The sequence below is a fragment of the Lygodium microphyllum genome, chromosome 6 (genome assembly GCF_053477565.2).
Source record: "Lygodium microphyllum isolate KBCC chromosome 6, Lygodium_microphyllum_v1.1.10, whole genome shotgun sequence".
NCBI lineage: Eukaryota > Viridiplantae > Streptophyta > Polypodiopsida > Schizaeales > Lygodiaceae > Lygodium > Lygodium microphyllum.
The window spans coordinates 152,415,186-152,435,971 of NC_141140.1; the positions used below are offsets into that span (position 1 = coordinate 152,415,186).

A 20,786-nucleotide genomic window follows, 5' to 3' on the forward strand; every position below is an offset into this window, starting at 1 on the left:
CCTCATATGCTCACTTGCGTGTATTTGGAGTGAGGCCTTCTGCCATGTGCCCAAGGACAAACGCAATAAGTTGGATCCTAAAAGTGTGAAATGCATTTTCCTTAGCTATGGAGATGCAGATGAGATGGGATATCCTCTTTGGGATCCGCAGGTGCGAAAAGTGATTCGTTGCCATAATGTTGTGTTCCATGAGGACAAAATGCATATGTAGCCTGAGAAAGTTGTTGAGATACGCAAGGTTATCTTTCAGGAGGTGCCCCCTACTCCCACGCAGCCAGTTAGACAGCCTACACCAGCAACCTATCCTCATGGCTAGGATGCTAGACAAGATGTTAAACAAGATGTTGGACAAGATGTTGGACAGGCATCACAACATGTATTGAGGCATTCTACTAGAGATCGATAATCTCTTGACCACTATGAGCCCTCCATAAATTATGTCTTGATTACAGACGTAGGAGAGCCTCTCACCTAAGATGAGACTATGCACAGGGGTGACAGTCACTCCTCGGAGAGGGCTATGTAGTCTGAGATTAACGCATTGCATAAGAATCATATGTGGGATTTAGTTTCCTTGCCTAGTGGCAAGAGGGCTTTGCCTTGCAAGTGGGTGTATAATTTGAAAAGTACCCATGGACACCCCATGACGGCATACAAGGCTAGATTAGTAGCAAAGGGTTTTAAGTAGGAGCATGGTGTTGACTTTGATGAGGTCTTCTCTCTTGTGGTTGAGTTGCCACCCTATGCTTAGTCTTGGCTTTGGTTGCATAGCTTGACTTGGACTTGTATCAATTGGATGTCAAGATAGCTTTCTTACATGAGTACTTGCATGCTGAGATATACATGGAGCAGTCTTAAAGGCTTTGCAGAGCCTAACAGGGAACACCTAGTGTGCAGATTGAGGAAGAGTCTTTATGGCTTGAAGCAAGCACCTAGAGAATGGTACCACAAATTTACTGCATTCATGCAGTCACAGGGCTACAGCCATAGTGCTATGGATCCATGCTTGTACATGAAGAAAGCTTGTGATGGTTCATTCCTGATTTTGATACTCTATGTGGATGACATACTTTAGCAGGGAGCTTGATGAGCTAGATGCTCTTAAGGCTCAGCTCAAAAAGAGCTTTGAGATGAAATATCTAGGATAGGCCCCTCATATACTTGGTATGCACATTACACGTGACAAGTCTCAGAAACTACTCTATCTATCTCGCAGAAGGAGTATATACATAAAGTCCTTGAGCGCTTGTGTATGCAAGATGTGAATTCAGCCTTTGGCTGTCCGTTGCCTTCTCATGTGAAGGTATCACAGGCCGATTGTCCACAAACAGATGAGCAAAGGGCCGAGATGGCAGAAATTCCCTATGCATCCACAATGGATGCCATGATAGCCACCTATCCAAATATTGTGTTTACAGTTGGTGTTGTGGTACGTTATATGGCTACACCTGGAAAGAGGCATTGGGATGTCGTGAAGGGTATCATGAGGTACTTGAAGGGCACTGCTGATATGTGTATATATTCTGGTAGCCATAATACATGAGTCGTGGGATACGCTGACTCTGACAGGACATACAAATAGTAGAAAGTTCACTTTTGGCTATGTGTTCACTTTTGTTCAAGGTGTTGTTTCATGAATATCCAGGGTGCAAAAATGCATGGCCCTTTCTACTACAGAGGCCGATTATATTGCAGCCACCACTGAGGCTTGAAAGGAGGCCATTTGGTTGGGTCATTTGGTTGTTGACCTTGGTATTTGCAGATATTATCCCTAGACTGCATTCGGATTCTACGAGTGCTATCCAATTAGCCAAGAATCCGATCTTCCACGCAAAGACGAAACACATTGAGGTGAGATATCACTTCATTCGTGAGGTCATTGATTATAGGTCCGTTGACCTTGTCAAGATCTCAATTAACCAAAATCCTGCATACTTGCTCACAAAAAGCCTCTCTATAGAGCACTTTGCCTTCCTTAGGAGGTTGATGGGCATTGGATGAGATGACATCTTTCCTCATCCTGTTGTATCTATGTATATCTTGTACTATCTTTTCTTTTTGCTTTTCACTCCTCACTGAGTCAAATTTGCCTTTAAGTGGCAGGTTGTTGGGAGTAAAGGCACCTCTATCTAGCTGCTTGTGTATTACTACAATGATAGTACATGCACCTGCACACTGCAGGCGGTGGGTACCCATCACTATCACTTCATTCTTTATTCTTTCAATGACATTTGAATAAAGGGAAGGCCAATCGCACATTGACTATTGGAGTTCCCACATTGTGTGTCTCTCTCTTGCTCTTGCTCCTTCCACCATAGCTCTTACTTCCACTCGTGCTTCCACTTCAGGTCTCACCTCCCTTCACTTCATTACTTAGTCCATTGTCTTCATTTCAAGTATATTGTCTTATTTGTGCAATTATTGATTAGTTTGTATAACTTGCCACTATAATTGTACCATACGACACAAAATAATTTGGTTGGAGAGCCATTAGGATCGAGAAGCTTCCCCTTTTTTAATTTGAAAGAACAAATTGTAGCTCTTTCTTACTAAAAGGTATGTATTGTAGTCCATTAGCGACTAGTAAATAAAAGAAAGATGGTGAGATTATGTATTGTAGTCCAACTAACTACCATCTCTCAAAAGCAAGGAGTATTCCAACCAAATTGGTTATTCGATCACCACAGCACAAACAATGGGCACCCTCTTGACAATTTGATTGTCATGGTCTCTAATCACAGTTGTTATCTTTACATCATTAAGGATTGGGATACCCAACCATCCTCATAACTCTACTCAATCCCACCTAGACTATAAATAAGCCACACTCTATGGCTGGGACAACCTCTCAAACTCTTCGTCATAAAGAGAATTGTTATGCATCATAACTATGGCTGGGACAACCTCTCAAATTCTTCGCCATTAAGAGAATTGTTATGCATCATTGACCTAAATCAACATATCAACATTATATCACACAAGAATAGGATCAATGTCTTCCTCACTACATTCGAATCAATGTTCTATATTCAAATAGGGCTAATACTTCGCATAGTCATATCAACCAAGAAAGAGGGTGCCATATTCACGTTTTCATTGATCACACCTCTGCCTTCCTAAGAAATGTGACTTTTCATCATAATTTTGGTTTATTTCATTTCATCACACTATTTGCATTTCATTTCATTTATATGGGACCTCCCCTTCTCATCACCCTAAGGTGTTTTGATGACATTTTTACATACAAATGTGAAGTTTTTCTTGCACTTCGATTTCCAACAAACTTGTTCATTGTTTGCACTTCTAACTTGAGATTCATTATGGTTTCTACATTTCAAATTGCTCATGAGATGCATTCTCATAATGCGAGCTCTCAATCAAGTACCACATCTATTGAGTACCAAAGAAAGTTTAGTATCTACCTCTTGAAGAGATACAACCATATCCTTCTTATAATTTAAACAAGAGATCCCAACCAAGAAATGTTGTTTTAAGATTTTGGCAACATCCTCACAAGTGTAAACTTTACCACCAATAGCTTTGTCCTCTTATTATTCTTACAAGCATTGAAGTGAAAGTGAGACATCCTTGAAAGCATCTTAACAAGCATTCAATTGAACTTGGAGATTTGCAACCATACAATCTTCATTAATTTTAATTGAGATGAGATTTCTATAATGACTTCATAGCAACCAAGAACAAAATTTATCATTAGGAGAAAGCAAGAGTTGTAAGAAGAGAATCTCTTGATCTTGCAATCACAATAAAGTCTCTCTCCAACTAATCTATATGGCATGCAACCTCCTCTCTAAACTTATTGCTACATTTTGAGAGATTATTCATCTTCTTTCAAAGATCTCATACCTTGTTGTGATAAGCTTTCTTCTTTGAGAAGCAAAGGTTTAGTTTAAATTGCAACAATCTATGATTGATCAAGACATAAGTGGTGCTAATTGTAGTAACAATTGAGTCGTGATCAAAATCTTGTGCCTCATCCATCATGTTGTAGGCGCCACCCAATAGCCATCTTTCTTTTTGTAGCAATCTTCCAACCAAGCCAAATGCCATTTACCTTGAATAAAGTCATTATAGCATGTAATAGCTCTTCTTGAATCACTAGAAAGTTCATGGTAGTACATATTAATTAACACCGAAGGTCAAGGACCATTTCATCATGAATTGTGTACATTACCAAAATTTCTCTCCCATATTACAAGTCACATACTCCCATTTCCTCTCCAAAAAGCTTCAACAAAACATGGCTTCCCAAGAAATTCATGTACTCATTCTTTGTTGCCAAGCTTAACTTCTTGCAATGCCCAACAAATTACGCTTACATATTTAAAGTGATCTTGTACTACACTTTTCATTTTCATATTCTAGAGCTATATCATTGCCATCGAGACTGCAAAAGGTATTCTTACTAAGCAAATGGCTTATGGAAATGTTTATTGAGAGAGAGCTACTATTTTTTAACATTTCTCCTAGCCCTCTAGTTTACCTTGATTTGATCGATTTCTTCTTTCTTGTGCTTTCATTAATTTTAATCCAATCATCTTATTAAGCAATGGCTTGCACAAAAGTTTCACTTCCTATTTTCTAGCATTGCTTTCACACAGCTGATTTACCTATACCGTGGTTGATTTCTTTTTTTGCTTCTATCGATTTTAACCTAATCATTTGCATGCTTAGTGCCCTTAGCTTCCTAAAAGGATCGTCACTCATTGGCTAGCAAAGTGAAGTAAAGGATGTCTTCTAAGCCCCATCACTCATTGGTTCTAACCAACATCTAACACCATCTCAATGCAGCACTTACAAAGCATTTTCTTGCATCAACAAAAATGGTGATGGCATGCACATTCACAATAAAGTGGCTCAACAAGAGGATCAAAAGCAACTAATCACATTCCCCAAATTCCCCTTTCCATAACCACGCGCATATTTTTTCAAGGGATTTTATGAAGTCTGTTTTGTCCTTGCTTCGGACAACAATACTGCTACCCAATAGCCATTTGGCAAATAACTCTACAAATCAGTAGGAGCGAAAAAAGGGTGCTGCACAAGAATCTTCTTTCCAAGTGCTCATAAACTTAGCCAAGCACTGATTGAGACATTGTTCTAGTATACTATGCTTATGTACCAATACAAAAGTCCTACGCAAGGGCACATCAATTATCCTCCTACAGACACCCTCCAGACACGTTTGAAAATTTTACCAACAAAATACTTAGCAGAAAACACCCTTTTTAGATCCATAAATGTCCCTAGATACACGCCTATAAAATCCAAACACTGTATTCTTCAGAGTGGAGATATCTCCACGTGTGAAAGCTCATAAAACAACAGCTTGAGACCCCAAATCTGCAGTCCCACTTAATATGTTTTCTACCAAACAGGGCTAAAAATTTACGCACTAAACTCATACATCTTGATAAGTAAGAATTGCAAACCCTTTCACTCCATGATTTTTTCAATGCATGACAATATTTCATTGAGCTAGACACTGCTACAAATCATCCAAAACCTTGCAAATCAAGATGTGCCATTCGCTTTTGAAACAATAATCATGTCATTTGTAGAAAAAGCTCCACAATTTCTTTGAAGATATCACTCGTCAGCAGCACTTGCTGCACTGAGATCAACTGTTAAATCAAGAACCTGAAATTACAGAAGAAACTCAGCTTAGAAAATCACCAAGATAAAGTGATGACAACAATAAAGCAGGAGAGGATTGAAATTGTGATACTCGACAAACTATAAGCACAGATCAGAACACATGAAATAAAATTCACCTTTCCCGTTATAGATGTGTACAGAGCAAGCACATCCTGCACAGTTGTCTCAAAATGGGTCGTTGCATCATAGCTCTGTTTCACAGGAACACAAACATAACATAATTTAGACTTCCACAGTAGTTTCTGTTATCATTGTTGACAAATCTTGCCAAGTCCTGAAAATAATGCTTGATACCTTTGATATGAAGCAGTTGTCAAGTGATGGTTCATTCACTGGCGCATATCTGTCATATGTGTCAAAAAACATTTCATCCACTGGTCCAAGAAGATTGATCCCTGGTTGCAGCTCAACCTCAGGGCTGTTTGTTTCTGCTTCAGTTGAAACAAAAGCAATAAATTTCCCCTTTGGAGCCACATTGTGAGAATATGAGCAGCAGAAGACATACCTGCATATTCAAATTTGACATTCAGAATCCTCTCTGTCTCTCTCTCTCTTTTTTTCATAACTCTCTCTCTCTCTCTCTCTCTCTCTCTCTCTCTCTCTCTCTCTCGCGTGTAATAGGAAATTGTATTAGTTACAAAAAAGGTACAAGGTTACAAGATGCAGGATGGCTCTAGGCCATTGTGCAGAAACTCGGCTATCTTTTACAGAAGGTCAGATGACTAACAGATTACAAAAGTCAGAGCAAAGAAGCAGCAAAGGTTGCCATATGCCAAGGGACCAAGTCCTCCCTGGAAAGGAGATCAGCTCTCTCTTCTTCTTTTTTTCGTAAAAGGTAATTGTATTAATTACGAAAAAGTTTACATGATTACAAGATACACGATGGCTCTACCCCATCGTGTGTACAAACTGACTCTTTACAAGAACCAGACGGCCAAGGAGTTACAAAATCATGGCAAAGGCGCGGAGGAAATTGCCATATGCCAGGGACGTAAGTCCTCGAGAGAGAGTATGTCAGAGTGCCGGAGAAGATCTATCTGCCAATACAAGAGACTTTTACGCCTAGCAATATGCCGCTGAACATTATAAGCGGAATCAAAAAGGAAAGCATTCCGAATGGTCCAGTTGTGCCAACAGCCCCAATATCCAAGAAAGTGAAACAAGATCTTCATATGTGGCTGTGTCGGTGTGCGATATTTGGGCTACGCAAAAACCCAATCAAACGGGCGTAGCGAGAAACCAACCACCGCTCGCCAGACGGCTGACAAGAATGACCAGATTTTCTGAGCAAGGGGGCAAGAAATAAAACGATGACGGGCGGATTCCACAGTGGTGGTGCAAAAGAAACAGTTGCCGTTGGAGATTCGGCGCTTGGAAAGAGCTGAAGCAAGCGGAAGACCACCAATCATCACCCTCCAAAGAAAGACCTTATATTTGAATGGTGTCATATTTAACCAGCCCTCCATCACAATTACCCTCCACCATGACCGGGATTTATGCAATCCCCATAGAGTATTAGCTTTAGTAACCAGCCATTGATGATCTTTAATCAGAAGATGATACACCTGGTTAGCTGAAGCCTTTTCTAAATTCAGCCTGCCTGCAAAGTCCTAGTCCTGCCAGGGACGATCCATAGCAAGGGCAGGAAAGGGTTGTCTGAAGCACCATCAAAAGCTGTTCCCATAAATACCTGTATCCACGAGGGATCCTGAAAAGCCTCCTCGCTGTACGAAACGACATCAACACATTGCGACTGGCAAGGGTGGCATCCGCGACCGAAGTTAAGCCCAAACGTGCCATGCGGTTGAATTGTGGTCGAAGCTCATGTTTACCGTCCCACGAAATTAACCGCGAGAATGCCAACAGTTCCAATTGAAAAGAATTAGTGGCTAAGCGATCCTCCGTTGGATGCCACTGAGACTTCCGGAGGACCAATCTCCAGGAACACACCAAATGGGCAAGCAGAGATGAGGAAGAACTGGAGAACCGAGAATCGGCATTAAGAACATGCCACCAAGAACTGCGGATTTGGGTATTACCATGCAGAAGCCCGTGATCCTCAAGAAAATAACGGGCTATGACGACCCAAAGATGATAATCGGAGCACATGGTGCGAAAAAGAGACTAGTGGAGTGCCAGCATATGAGTTTGGACATCTAAAATAGCCCCTCCACCCATGCGTTTTGGGGTGCACGCATGCGACCAAGAAATCCAGGAAATACCTACATGCAAGGAATCCTTCTTCCATAACATGAAACGAATAGACTTAGTAAGATCAGTCAGTGTAGTAGTAGTCCAGGGTAGCAATGGCAAGAAATATGTAAGCATTGGCAACATAATTGTCTGGCCTACTTTGAGGCGAACATGGAAGGGCCAGGCTTGAGACTTCCAATACAGAAACTTAGCCGCCAGTTTCTGTGAAATCCACTGTAGTAGCTGCTTTGGGGGAACATCAACACCCAAAGGGTACCCAAGATGCCTGACAATGGAGCCATGGGGGACAACCATTCCCTGCCAATCCAGTGACTGCAAATCCGACTCCGTGCAGCTGAGAATGGCAGATTTCAAAGCGTTGATGTGAAGACCAAAAGCCTGACCAAAGAGAGCCCAAACATCTAATGCTTTATCCTTGGGCAAGTGTAACAGAACATCCATAACCTCCGACTCACAAATATCTGCCTCCAGAGTAGATTGCATGTCCTGAGGAACCTGATTGCGGACCAGATCATAAAAAACTGAACGAGCATGAGCAATTTGGACTGAAGGAGGAGAAGTAGAACCAATAAGGTCGAGGAAATAATTTCTACGCATATTCACAATCGTCTGCGGATCAAGAACCATTTGACCTTCTGCATCCTGGAGCCTAGTCATATTCTCTCAAGCAAGAGAGGCATGGAGAGCTCGAAAGAACTTATGGGTCTGACAAGCACTATCTTGCAAAGTCTCCGTCAGATGTTGCAATTTGACCTGCTGATAAGATTTCAACTGAAACTCTTTAATAAGATCAGCCAGATGCGTTGCTAGTGACAGCAGAAATGCATCATCTGGAGTGTCCACCAGCAAAGAACGAACCAAAGCCAGCAGTTCCTCCGCTGCCTGTCGGCACCGCCGACAAAGAGAGGCATGATGGATCCCATAACTGCCGAGCAACCCGCTGCACATTAGAGAGCAATCGTTCAAATGAAGCAGTGCCCTGAGATGAGAAATCCAATAAGAATCGATCAATCAATTGCTGCATATAGCCCTGAAAGATTGCATGCTTCAAATAAGACGAGTTGAAACGCAAAGGGAGTCTATCCAAAAATTGCTTGAAAGGTGCAATGGGTTGTGCAAGGAGCTCAAGCTGCAAAGGGAAATGATCCGACAAGGCATATTGTTGTAACACTTTCATTTCGAGCATCTCAGGAAGGAAATCATCATCCTGCATGATGTATATGCGGTCTAGCCGTGACCATGTTGTGGCATACTGGGCAGAATGGAAGGTAAACCCTGTAGAAGAAGGATGCAGCCAAGACCAGAGATCTTGCTTAAGAACGGTAAAAGCCAACTCCTGCCACAAACGTCTTTCCGACGCATCCATTACCGAATGCTCTGATGTGGACTGTGAAGAATCAACACACATGTTAAAATCCCCCATCAAAAAACCCCGTCTGCCAAGGGACAAGGAAGTCTGCAAGGTATGCCGAAGCTCCCGGCGAGATAAGGGATCATTCGGAGCATAGAGGCTAAGTAACCATAAGACCTCTCCTTCGAATAAAATTTCAATTACCACAAAGCGGCCATGTATATCATTCTTGATAAGAACCGGCTGATATTTTTCATGTACAATCATAAGCACACCAAAATATTGCCTGGCATGTGTCCCTGCATAGAACAAACGAAAGCCATGGCAATCCACAACTTTACCTACTTCACCGTGACTCTTGTGCTCAACAACACACAAGACATCCCACTGATTCTCATGCAATATTGTCCACATGGCATGTTGCTTGTGGTGAGAACAAATTCCTCGCACATTCAACGTGGCTATCTTCATGTGGATTCAAAAGAAAATCAGGTACGAGGCACAACTTGCCGCAATGTGACCTTTTCTGCGAGAATGTCTAGGACACCCTCATCCAAGAAATCAACTAACACGGCAAAAGAGTTCTGACGACCAGATTTGGAAGTAGATGGCATATCCGCTGTCTTGGGGATGGACCGGGGATAACGACGATCCCATGGGGTAATGACGTTACCTCGAGTATCAAAAGCCAGCGTAGCAGGTGGACCCTTTGAACCATCCGAAGAGACACTCCGAGATAGCTGTTGACGGGGAGCAGAGGAAACCATAGCAGGAGCAGAGTGCTCTGAAGACATCATTTCTTTCCTGCGCATATACGTACACATGGAATCTGGTGAGGCAGCAAGTACAGTATCCATCATGCCAGCCACAAGCCTGTTGCCTTTTTTCACGCGTACATCTACCCAATCATTGCCACTAGAATCCAAACCCGAGACCTGTTGTTTACCTTTATTCAAAACTTTAGGTGGCTGGGTGGCATCCTGCGACGGCGCATCACACACCATATCTTCCATGGGCTGCGCAACATGCTCGGCATCTGAAGTGTGTTGCTTCTTTGGGCATTCAGCCATAAAATGCCCCAATTTTCCACACGAAAAGCAATGTCCTGCAAAGTTGCCCCATTTCAAATGAAAATGTAAAGGATGCATGCCATAGCAGTTAATACGTAACCAAGGCCTTTTCCGAGCAGTGTTCCATAACATACATTGGTGGTTGCGATTCATGGCCCTTAGGCTTGGGAGGACCAGAGCGGTGCCCACAACGGCCATGGCGTCTTTTAACAATGGCCAATAAACAGCCGGATAGTTTTCCACGTCAACCCACACAGGGCATTCACGTTGCAACAGATGCTGAAAATCTGCCATTGGGCGCCATGGCACCACATGGACCAGACGGCGATCCACGAACAATGGCAGTTTAGACAGAAGAGCAACACGGTGTGTCTCTGATTTCACCAGCACCTCAAAAAAACCCCGGGGGCCAACAAAGATCTCTTCAACACATTCCCCTTGTAGCAGACTGTGCAGCCACTGGCGAATACAGGAAAGCAGTGGGATCCTACCAGTGAAGAAAAGTATCACAGCACGTTCATAAAACGAAAAGGAGCGCAAGACATGTTTCGGATCCATAGTGGCTTCCAAAACATCTTCCGTTGTAGAGTCCGAAAAGACTTCCTGATTATGTTGAACATAATCGCCCAGCAAAGTATTGGCAAACTCCAGCAACTGCTCCCAATCAACCTCCTAGGAGTCCACAGAATTAGAAGCGACCTGAGCATAGGAACGATCCTGGTGATCCATTGTCCCTGCCGAAGTATGCTTAGTGCGTTTGCCCGCTGGCTGGAGCTCAAGACCAGGGGGCATCTCCTCTATGCATGGAACCATGTCCTCTGGTTCCTCGGTGTCAGAATCCGGACCAAGAGCTGCCACCGTTTGGTCTATGATCCACGCCAGCCATATTGTATCAGTACATATGTCAGTCAAAGGCCGAGTGAAGAACTCATGGGAGGCAGAGACACGCAGCTCTCTCTCTCTCTCTCTCTCTCTCTCTCTCTCTCTCTCTCTCTCTCTCTCTCTCTCTCTCTCTCTCTCTCTCTCTCTCTCTCTCTCTCTCTCTCTCTCTCTCTCTCTCTCTCTCTCTCTCCCTCTCCCTCTTTTCTGTACAAAGGCGCTGTCCAGGGGCGTACTCTGCAAGCACAACCGATGAAAGCGGAGCTTTACCTGTCAGCGTCAGTCGTGGCCTGTCCCAAGAACCCTTATGGCAAGGCACAACCCGAACAGTGCAGGGGCAAGAGAGCGAAACAAAGACCTGGCAATCGACGGTAGAGCGGGAGAGTCTGGGGCGCAGGGCAGGGGTCCGTCGTCAGCCAAAACCCTAACTGACAGGGCGAAGGGGCGAGGAGCAAGCGCAGAGGTCGCAACTCAGGCGGGTGAGGGACGCAGGCGATGGGCCGTCCGACAGCAGGGCGGGGGACTCAGCGGCAATGCACAAGGCGTCAGGGGCAGGCGACGAGCCTGCGGGCGAAGGGGCGAGGAGCAAGCGCAGAGGTCGCAACTCAGGTGGGTGAGGGACGCAGGCGATGGGCCATCCGACAGCAGGGCGGGGGACTCAGCAGCAGTGCACAGGGCGTCAGGGGCAAGCGACGGGCCTGCGAGCGACGAGCAGAAGGCATCTGCAAGCAACAAGGATCAGACGACAACGACGGGACAGCAGGCGACGACTCTCTCTCTCTCTCTCTCTCTCTCTCTCTCTCTCTCTCTCTCTCTCTCTCTCTCTCTCTCTCTCTCTCTCTCTCTCTCTCTCTCTCTCTCTCTCTCTCTCTCTCTCTCTCTCTCTCTCTCTCTCTCTCTCTCTCTCTCTCTCTCTCTCTCTCTCTCTCTCTCTCTCTCTCTCTCTCTCTCTCTCTCTCTCTCTCTCTCTCTCTCTCTCTCTCGTGTAATAGGAAATTGTATTAGTTACAAAAAAGGTACAAGGTTGCAAGATTACAAGATGCAGGATGGCTCTAGGCCATTGTGCAGAAACTCAGCTATCTTTTACAGAAGGTCAGATGACTAACAGATTACAAAAGTCACAGCAAAGAAGCAGCAAAGGTTGCCATATGCCAAGGGACCAAGTCCTCCCTGGAAAGGAGATCAGTGTGCTGAATAAGGTCTAGCAGCCAATGTAGAAGACCTTTCAACTTGCAAGGTGTTTCTACACCCTAGATACGGAATCAAAAACAAAATGTAGGGTATTTGGATCAAGCAAAGATCCACTCAAAGGGGTGCAGTGATGTGCCAACCACGGCCTTGAAAATGGCAGACAGCAAAGACCAAATTTTCCACATCAAAGGGCATGAAAGAAAATGGTGGCAAAAGATTCCGCACTAGTGAAGCAAAAAAGGTGAGCCATTGGAAATGCGGCATTTTTACTTTTGTACAAGTCTTATTGAATCAACCCTCCATGACCATCATTTTCTACCACTCTTGAGATTTGTGCAAGCCCCAGACAATATTGCCCTTAGCGAACCACCAATAATGGTCTTTAACTATAAGGTGCTACACTTGATTAGCCAAAGCCTTTTCCAAATGGAGTCGACTTGCAAAGCCTCAATCCTACCAAGATGATAAAAAACAAGCACAAATAAGGGCTCTCTGGGCTGCAATGTTGTCAAAAGGTGGTCTCACAAGTCCCTATAATCTCAAGGGATGCCAAAAAGGCTCCTAGTAGTGAGGAAAGACATCAACCCTAGCGCCTCACCAATATGGCATCTGAAACTGAATATAAACCCAGTTGTGCCATGCAATTAAATTTAGGATAGAGCCTTCTGGTTCCCATCCCACAAAATCAGCTTGGACATTGCCAATAATTCCATCTAAAAAGAGTTAGTGGCCAAACAATCCTCCATAGGGTACCATTGGGCTTTTTGAAAAACCAACTTCCACGAGTAGACAAGTTGAGCAACCGCGAAGGAAGAGGATAAGAAAGAGGGAGCATCAGCATTAAGAACCTGCCATCAAGAACCATGCATGGTCGTATTACCATGAACCACACCCTGCTCTTCCAAAAAGAGCCGAGCAACAAAGACCAAGGGGTGTTGATCAGTGCACGTGGCATGAAAGAGAGACCATCGAAGAACCATGTGCATATGCGCATCCAAAATAGCCTCATCACCCATACTTTTAGGAGTGCAAGCATAGCTCCAAGAGATCCAAAAGATACCTACATGCAAAGTGTCCTTTTTCCATAGCATAAAGCAAATGTCTTTGGTAAGAATCCTCAAGGTGGAGCATAGTATCCCGAAACGCCGTTTTGGCAACGCCGAAACAAACCAGTTGTTTTGGACCGAGAACAGAAATGGCAAACCGCCGTTTCGCGATCCTGCGGCCCGTTTCGAAGCTGGTTATCCAGCGCCGGATCGCAATTCCAGGCGTTCGCTTTCCCAACTCATGCGCGCGGCACACTCTGGCAACTCTCTACTCTACTCTACTCTACTCTACCTTGCCCTACCCTCCCTTTCTTTCTTTCTTTCTTTCTTTCTTCTTCTACTCTACTCTCCCTTTCTTTCTTTCTTTCTTTCTTCTTCTTCTTCTTCTTTAATCCATTACCTAGGTCCTAAAGGCTAATCATATCGTGGCGTTGGACCCATATTGGAGGCATGTCACTCCAATCAAGGGATGCGAAGGCTCCGGCAGATCAAGGAAGTAGCAGTGCAACTATTGTGGATTGGAGAAATCGAGGAGTGCAACGCGCGTGAAAGACCACTTAGCATGCGTTCCCAACAAAGATATCGGCCTTGCACAAATATGCCGGTAAAAGTAACAGAAAGTCTTCATCTTCGGCCCCAAAAGCATATGGGTATTGAGCTAAAAGAGAATGAATCCTCTCATCCAACACCACATCGGGCTAATGAAGCACAAGCGGGACAAAGAGAGGCTAGTGGGCCTAGTGGCGCTAGCCAAATTGGAGGTGCCAATGGCCCATCAAAAAGAAGTGCATCCATATATGTATTGGGTCCAAGGGCAAAAAGAACCCCGTTGCTATCTTCTAGTGGTGGTGGGCAAAAGGGCTCCTTGCATGGTGCAAGTGTCCATGTAGAACTTCAAAGGCAGGCAATTGCGGAGGGAACTAGGAAACTCACACGCTTATTTATTCGGTGTGCTATCCCTTTCAATGTGGCCACTACACATCGATGGAAAACGCTTATTTATTCGGTGTGCTATCCCTTTCAATGTGGCCACTACACATCGATGGAAAAAGACAATCAGGGCAGTAAGCCACATAGGGTGTGAGTGGGAAAGCGCATCCACAGATACATTACGCACACGGGAGCTTCGAAAGGAGAAAGCATCCATAGAGGCTCAATTGGAGGCCTTAAAGGAGACATGGGTAAAATATGGATACACAATATTATGTGATGGATGATCAGATATACGCCAAAGAAATGTTTACAATGTTTTGATGTCTTCATGTAAAGGCACCATGTTCATTAAGGCCATCGATCCCTCTACCTCAAGTCTTACCATCACAGAAGCTTTCATTTGGGAGCACATGCAACAAGTCATCATGGACGTGGGAGTCCAAAATGTGGTACAGGTGGTGACAAATAATGGAAGTAATTGTGTGTCTATGGGACGTATACTTGAGGAGAAGTTTCCTAGCATAGTATGAACTCCATGTGCATCCCATGCCTTGACTTGCTTATTGAAGATGCTGGGCAAATATCTTGGGTGGATAACATTTTCAAGATGACAACAAGCATGGTAAGATTTGAAAAGATGAGGCCATCCATCACGAGCATGTTTCGAGCCAATAGCACACTTAAGCTATTGAAGCCCTCCACCACTAGATTTGCTTATATGTTTATTGTATTGGAAAGGTTGATACAGGTCCGTCCAAATTTGAGAATGACCACTGCATGCCAGGAATGGCTTACATGGAGTGAGAGAGAGTCTCCAAAGGCTCTTGCTTTTAGGCACAATATTTTAAATGAGAGTTGGTGGGTTGAGACAGAGGCATTGGTGAAAAGTCTCACTTTTATTTACACAATATTGCATATCACTTATATGGAGGGGGGTACTTTGGAGCTTCTATATGAGTATATGGATAAAATTGGCGAGACCTTGCTTCGCAACAGCTTTTTGCCCCAAGACAAGTTTTTGTTTAACTTTTACACATGTAATTACTTGGTATTAACAACTCCTTGATGATTGATCATTATTCTAATTTCTAAGTTTTTAACTTATTTTATCTATTGGATTGATGAGATTCGTGCAATGTGGAATGCACGATGGGATTGGTTCCATAAACCAATCCATGCTATCACACATATCTTGCATCCCCTTTGGCGTAGCGAGGAGTTAGGAGAGGGCTTCATGGAGTACATGAGACGCGTCACAGGGGATGATATAGATATGAGAGAAGAGTAGAGGATGATTTGCTGGTATTCCACAATCATTCTCTTCATTTTGGCCGACCCATAGCTAGGCTTCGAGAGACAGCTTTAGCATGTCTCTTGGTGGGAGAAATATGGCAATTATACTCCTACTTTGATATATGACTGGTGACTTTTATATTTTGAATCTTGATTATCTAATGCATTATGCAACCTAGGTAACAAGTTCTTTAATCTATTGCCCACTCAAATGTTGATTTTGCGGCATACATATTAGCAATTGCCAATTACTTAACCTCCATCTCTTAAATTTGAATAGAAACGCATTGTCATTCGAGTCCTCTCACAAGATTGCAGTTCAGGCCTGCTAAGAGGAGTCAGAGCACATGGGCCCTCTTCCACACCAAAAAGAGAAACAAGCTCACAAGTGCCCAGCTAGAGCGTTTAGTGTTTTGCCATTGCAATCTCCAGCTTCTTGAGAGAACCGCTCTATCCCCTGAGCCTTCACAAGTAAATTGGTAATGATTAGTATTATGTATAATTAACTTTTTAACCTTGGGTCCTTGACACTTGACATTGCTAATTTGCTTGGAAGTTGGATTGTAAATTGTGATATATATTAACATTGAATATATTGAATCTCCTCTCATAAGATATATCTTTGTCTCATTCATCTTTACAGGTAAATGTTGACAAGATTGATATAGAAAAGGTATGTGACATTCCGCAGATACCACAGGAAAAGCGGGATATCTACTCCATGCTCTATGAGGAGCTATCGGCACCAGTGCATGAGGGTTGTTGTCAAGCATAGCCACTAGGAACAAGAACGAGAGGGACCAAGGATTGCGAACCGGGCCAAGGACCTAATAATTATATATTTTTTAGATATAATTGAGTCACTTTAGAATAAAACTAAACAAATATGATACCTTAACTAAGAACCTTTGTAAAATTATAAATGTCATATAAAAAACTAAAGATTAAATTCCAAGGACTTAAAAGCTAAAACTTAATATTAAACAAACAATGATTACTCAAATAATCAAATTGAAGTGTGAAAGTGACAATACCAAATGGTGACTTTAGCATGAGAAGTTGAAACTCAGAACAAATACAAGAAACAATAATGACTAGAAGAGATACTAATGGATGAGTACTTGCTGCTCAAAATAATCACTGAAGACTACAGAATGTTAAAACAATACAAACTGAGTAATGTCAAAACTCAAATAACTAGGAACTATATTTTGATCATCAATTAGAAGGAGAATGCTCCATCTCATGTATAACATTATCATCCTCATGGGGATCTCCCTCCTAAGCATGCTCAACTTAATATGCCTGCTCGTCCTCTTGTTCGTTTTCCCATACCACAAATGGGTCTGCAAGTGCAATCACACTCTTTCCCAACATGCACAAATCGGTACTCACAAATATCAAGTCATTTGCTTTCTGCACATCTAAACTATTCTACTTTTTGGAAGCAATATGTCAATAGGAGCTTCATAGCTGCTCCAACAAGAGAAGCTCAAAAGTAGAACTCAAAATACAAATAGCCAATGCTTGCAACTCAAGCCCCTCAGCTCATAGTCCTTCCATAAGACAGCCCCAACTCTACACCTATCATTTTGTGTATCCTCACTACCATATATGCCACAACGAGATTTGTACCTTACAAGACTATCATTGATTTTGCGTCCATCAGAGTCAAGGATCATCTTCCTTAAGATTGTCATCCAACCAACTACAATCTGATTATCCCTATTTTGACGACTCTCTTGAAACTCAAGATCCAACGCAAATGCAGATGCATGTAGAAGAGAATAATAACTATTCCATTGTGTGACGCATAATGTGCATAACTCCTTATGCCTTTGAGCCATCTCACAATCCTCATCATCATCATCAAAAGGAAAGAAGGTACGTAGCTTCTCAATCATTCTATCCATAGCCTTGTGGACTTTCCCAATGCATGGCTGCATACAATCCACAAGTCTCAACAAATGCATCATTAGTTGCACCATGGCATCAATCCGACGTACATCATCCCAAAATGAGGCATCTTTTACACATTCAACACATTTTATTCTTGCGGCAGTGGAGGACAATGCATTTGCATGATACTCATCACTATTGAAGATCTATCAAAGCAACACTGCATATGCTTAAGCAACCAAGCATCAAAAATTTATAAGCAAAACATGTTTCGAGTATTTTAAGAGAAACTTCTTGGATCTTTTGTGAAACTTAGCACACATAAACTAGTGGTTCAACACAAACATCACCATAGCATTTGCTTTCTCAATTACAAGCTCAACTCAATCCAACTTACCAATGTCTTTTAGCAAATTATTCAAGCAATGTGCCATGCAAAAAGACAATGTAATGTGTAGATATGCTTGCTGAACAATATCACCTACAGCCCTATTTGCGAGCTCTCCATCCACAACAAGTCCTATGACCAAATCATATCCAACCATCTCAATACTGCTCATCCACTCAAGTGCTAGTACATCCGTTGACTTGCCAGTGTCAATGGCATTATGAGAGTTCATGAGATACATGTTGCCACATGAATATGCAACCATACCATGAATAGATCACCTTCAAATATCTGACCACCCATCTGTATAATCAAAGTTACCCCATTTGATTGCCATATTGATGTGTTTTCAGCTGCAATCTCCACTGCACATCTCTCCTTCTCTAAACAAGAGGTGCGCAAAGACTCGAAGGACGGTGGAACATATGAGGGTCTTGCTTCTCCAATCTTTTTACACGTGTTCTTGAAGCACTCAGACCTGGCTGCAATAAATGCAATGTGATCATGATAAAAGAATCTCGCAACTATCATATTTGCATCCTCCTTTTTTTTGGCATCCATATGAGCATCAAGAGTGGTCTGCCTGAAACATCACAGTAGGTGCTACAAGAGTTGTAGAGCCAAACATCTCAAAAGCACCACCACCTATGTTGCTGGTGGGGTGAGCTGCAGTGGATGATGGCCTAGCTGAACCTAGTCTGCTAGAAGCAACAACGGTAGTAGTACCAAATGAGTGCGGATCAACTGCCACCAACCGTGATGCTCTCCTCTGTGCTAAAATGGCATCTTGGTTAGCAGCCTTTTGCTGGAGAAACTACTTCCGATTGACATTCTCACAAAAGAGCACCTAATGGCTTGACTCTCAAAAAAAGGGCCCTTACTTTGTTTGCCCCACCTGTTCTTCATGGCCACAAAAAGGACATTTCCAATGTCATGAGCCACCCCCCGATGTTGGCCTTTCGGCCTCAACCTCATACCACCATGACCAATCATCGGATTGCCACCAGTACGAGGTGCAGGAGGTCGAGAAGATGTTGCCAAGGGGCCTCGAAGATGATGCCTTGGCTTGCAAGTTGCTGGTCACTGCAGTGACTCACTGACAGCTGTCAAGTTTCAACTGATTACTGCACTGCAGTCTGAGAGTCTGAGGCACACACTCTCAGCTCTGTCACAGTCCTCTGGTCACTGAACACACTGCCAGACTGCAGTCTGGACTGACGTCTGAAGACCGAGGGACTCAGAAGTCAGAACTCTGCACCATTCAAACAGCAGAGTTATAACATTTAGTGTCATTATTTTAAATTTTTATAACTTATGAATATGACTCTGATTCATGACTGACCATGAGGCAGAGACTAGAGTCCACTGTCCAGACAGGTCCAAGGTCACAACTAGCGCAACTTAACAGTTCTGACTTTATTATTTATTATTTACTGTTTTAAATTAACAGTCCTAACTTCTGACTGCTGAGTAATGAGTTATCTGGACAGGTTACCTGGGTCCTGAGGGCTGGGCCACTGGATTGTGGAGTCATGAGTGAGAGGATTGTGCGCCCTGGGCCGTGTCACATCATGCGTGTGACTGGTCACTGCAGCTGACAGGTCACAGTCGACTGCAGGGAGCATGGAGGACGTGAGCTGGCACAGGTGGACTGTGGCAGAGATGATGAGGGCACAGGCACTTCAGCACAGTGATCGAGTCTCGAGTTACAGGTCATAGATATGGGCAAACAGTACGCCGCCATCAACATTGGAAGTGGCAGGTATAACCCCCGCCACGTGGCATCCCAGTCCCCACTCACAAGCAGTACCACGTCCCTGTCCATCCCGGGACATGTCCTGTTGTGACCCAAAATCATGTGGGAACGCCCACATTTCGGGGCATGTTCAGGTCGGGTCCCACATTCCAAGTTGGGTCCCCCGTGGCTATGCTTTCAAAGGTTTTGCCAGACTGGCAGCACAAGCTTCAAAAATTTTATTAGCCATCCTGGACTTTTGTCTTTGGGAAAATGTAACAAAACATCCATGACCTCTCCCTCAGAGACATCTCTATCCAAATCATCATGCATATGTAGCAACACCTGATCCTTGACCAAGGCGCAGAAAGCCAAGAGGGTCTGGGTGGTTTCCTGAGTAGGAGACAAAGAACCAAGAAGGTCAAGAAGTATTCTCTACACATATGCACAATGGATTGCAGATCCGTAAACATTGAGTCGTGTGCATACTAGAGATGCATCAGATTCTCTCAAGCAAGAGGCATACAAGCCTCCAAAAATTTTAAGCATCTTGTAACTTCTCAATCAAGCTTTGCAACTTGGCTTGCTGGTATGATCTCAATAGAAATGCTGAATGAGATTTGTCAACCTTGTGGCCAATGGTAGCAGGAACGGATCATCTAGAGAATCAATGAGCAAGCAGTGGACCAATGCCAGCATTGCTTCAACAATGTGCCGATGGTGCTTGCAAAGAGAGGTGTGATGAATGCCATAGTGCCTAATAACCCCTTGCACATTATGGAGCAATTGCTCAAAAGAGTCACTGCCCCCCGATGGAAAATCAAGTAAAAATCTGTCGATGAGCTACTCCATATAACAATTAAAGACTCGGTACTTCAAATAAGATGAATTAAAGTGCAATGGGAGCCGTCTCGAAAATTGCACAAAAGGGGCAACAAGGTGGGCAAGTATGTCAAACTACAAATGGAAATGATCTAACAAAACATATTGTTGCAGCACGTGGATGTCCAAAAACTCTAGCAAGAAAGCATCTTCGTGCATAGCATACATACGGTCCAAGTGAGACCATGTGGCAAAGTACTGTGGTGATTGAAAAGTAAAACCCAGATCC

At 43.4% G+C, this 20,786-nt stretch overlaps 1 protein-coding gene across 1 annotated transcript in view; it reads right to left on the reverse strand.

The window, feature by feature from the left end:
- Nucleotides 1-5,279: 5,279 nt before the first annotated feature.
- LOC148035298 (guanosine nucleotide diphosphate dissociation inhibitor 1-like) overlaps nt 5,280-20,786 on the reverse strand; it is a 58,486-nt gene continuing 42,979 nt past the window's right edge. The window contains exons 11-13 of the mRNA XM_087680303.1: nt 5,971-6,181; nt 5,793-5,867; nt 5,280-5,658 (exon numbers count right to left, since the gene is read on the reverse strand). Of these exons, the coding sequence (XP_087536429.1) occupies nt 5,608-5,658; nt 5,793-5,867; nt 5,971-6,181 (337 nt within the window). The 3' untranslated portion in view covers nt 5,280-5,607. The remainder of the gene's footprint in view (nt 5,659-5,792; nt 5,868-5,970; nt 6,182-20,786) is intronic.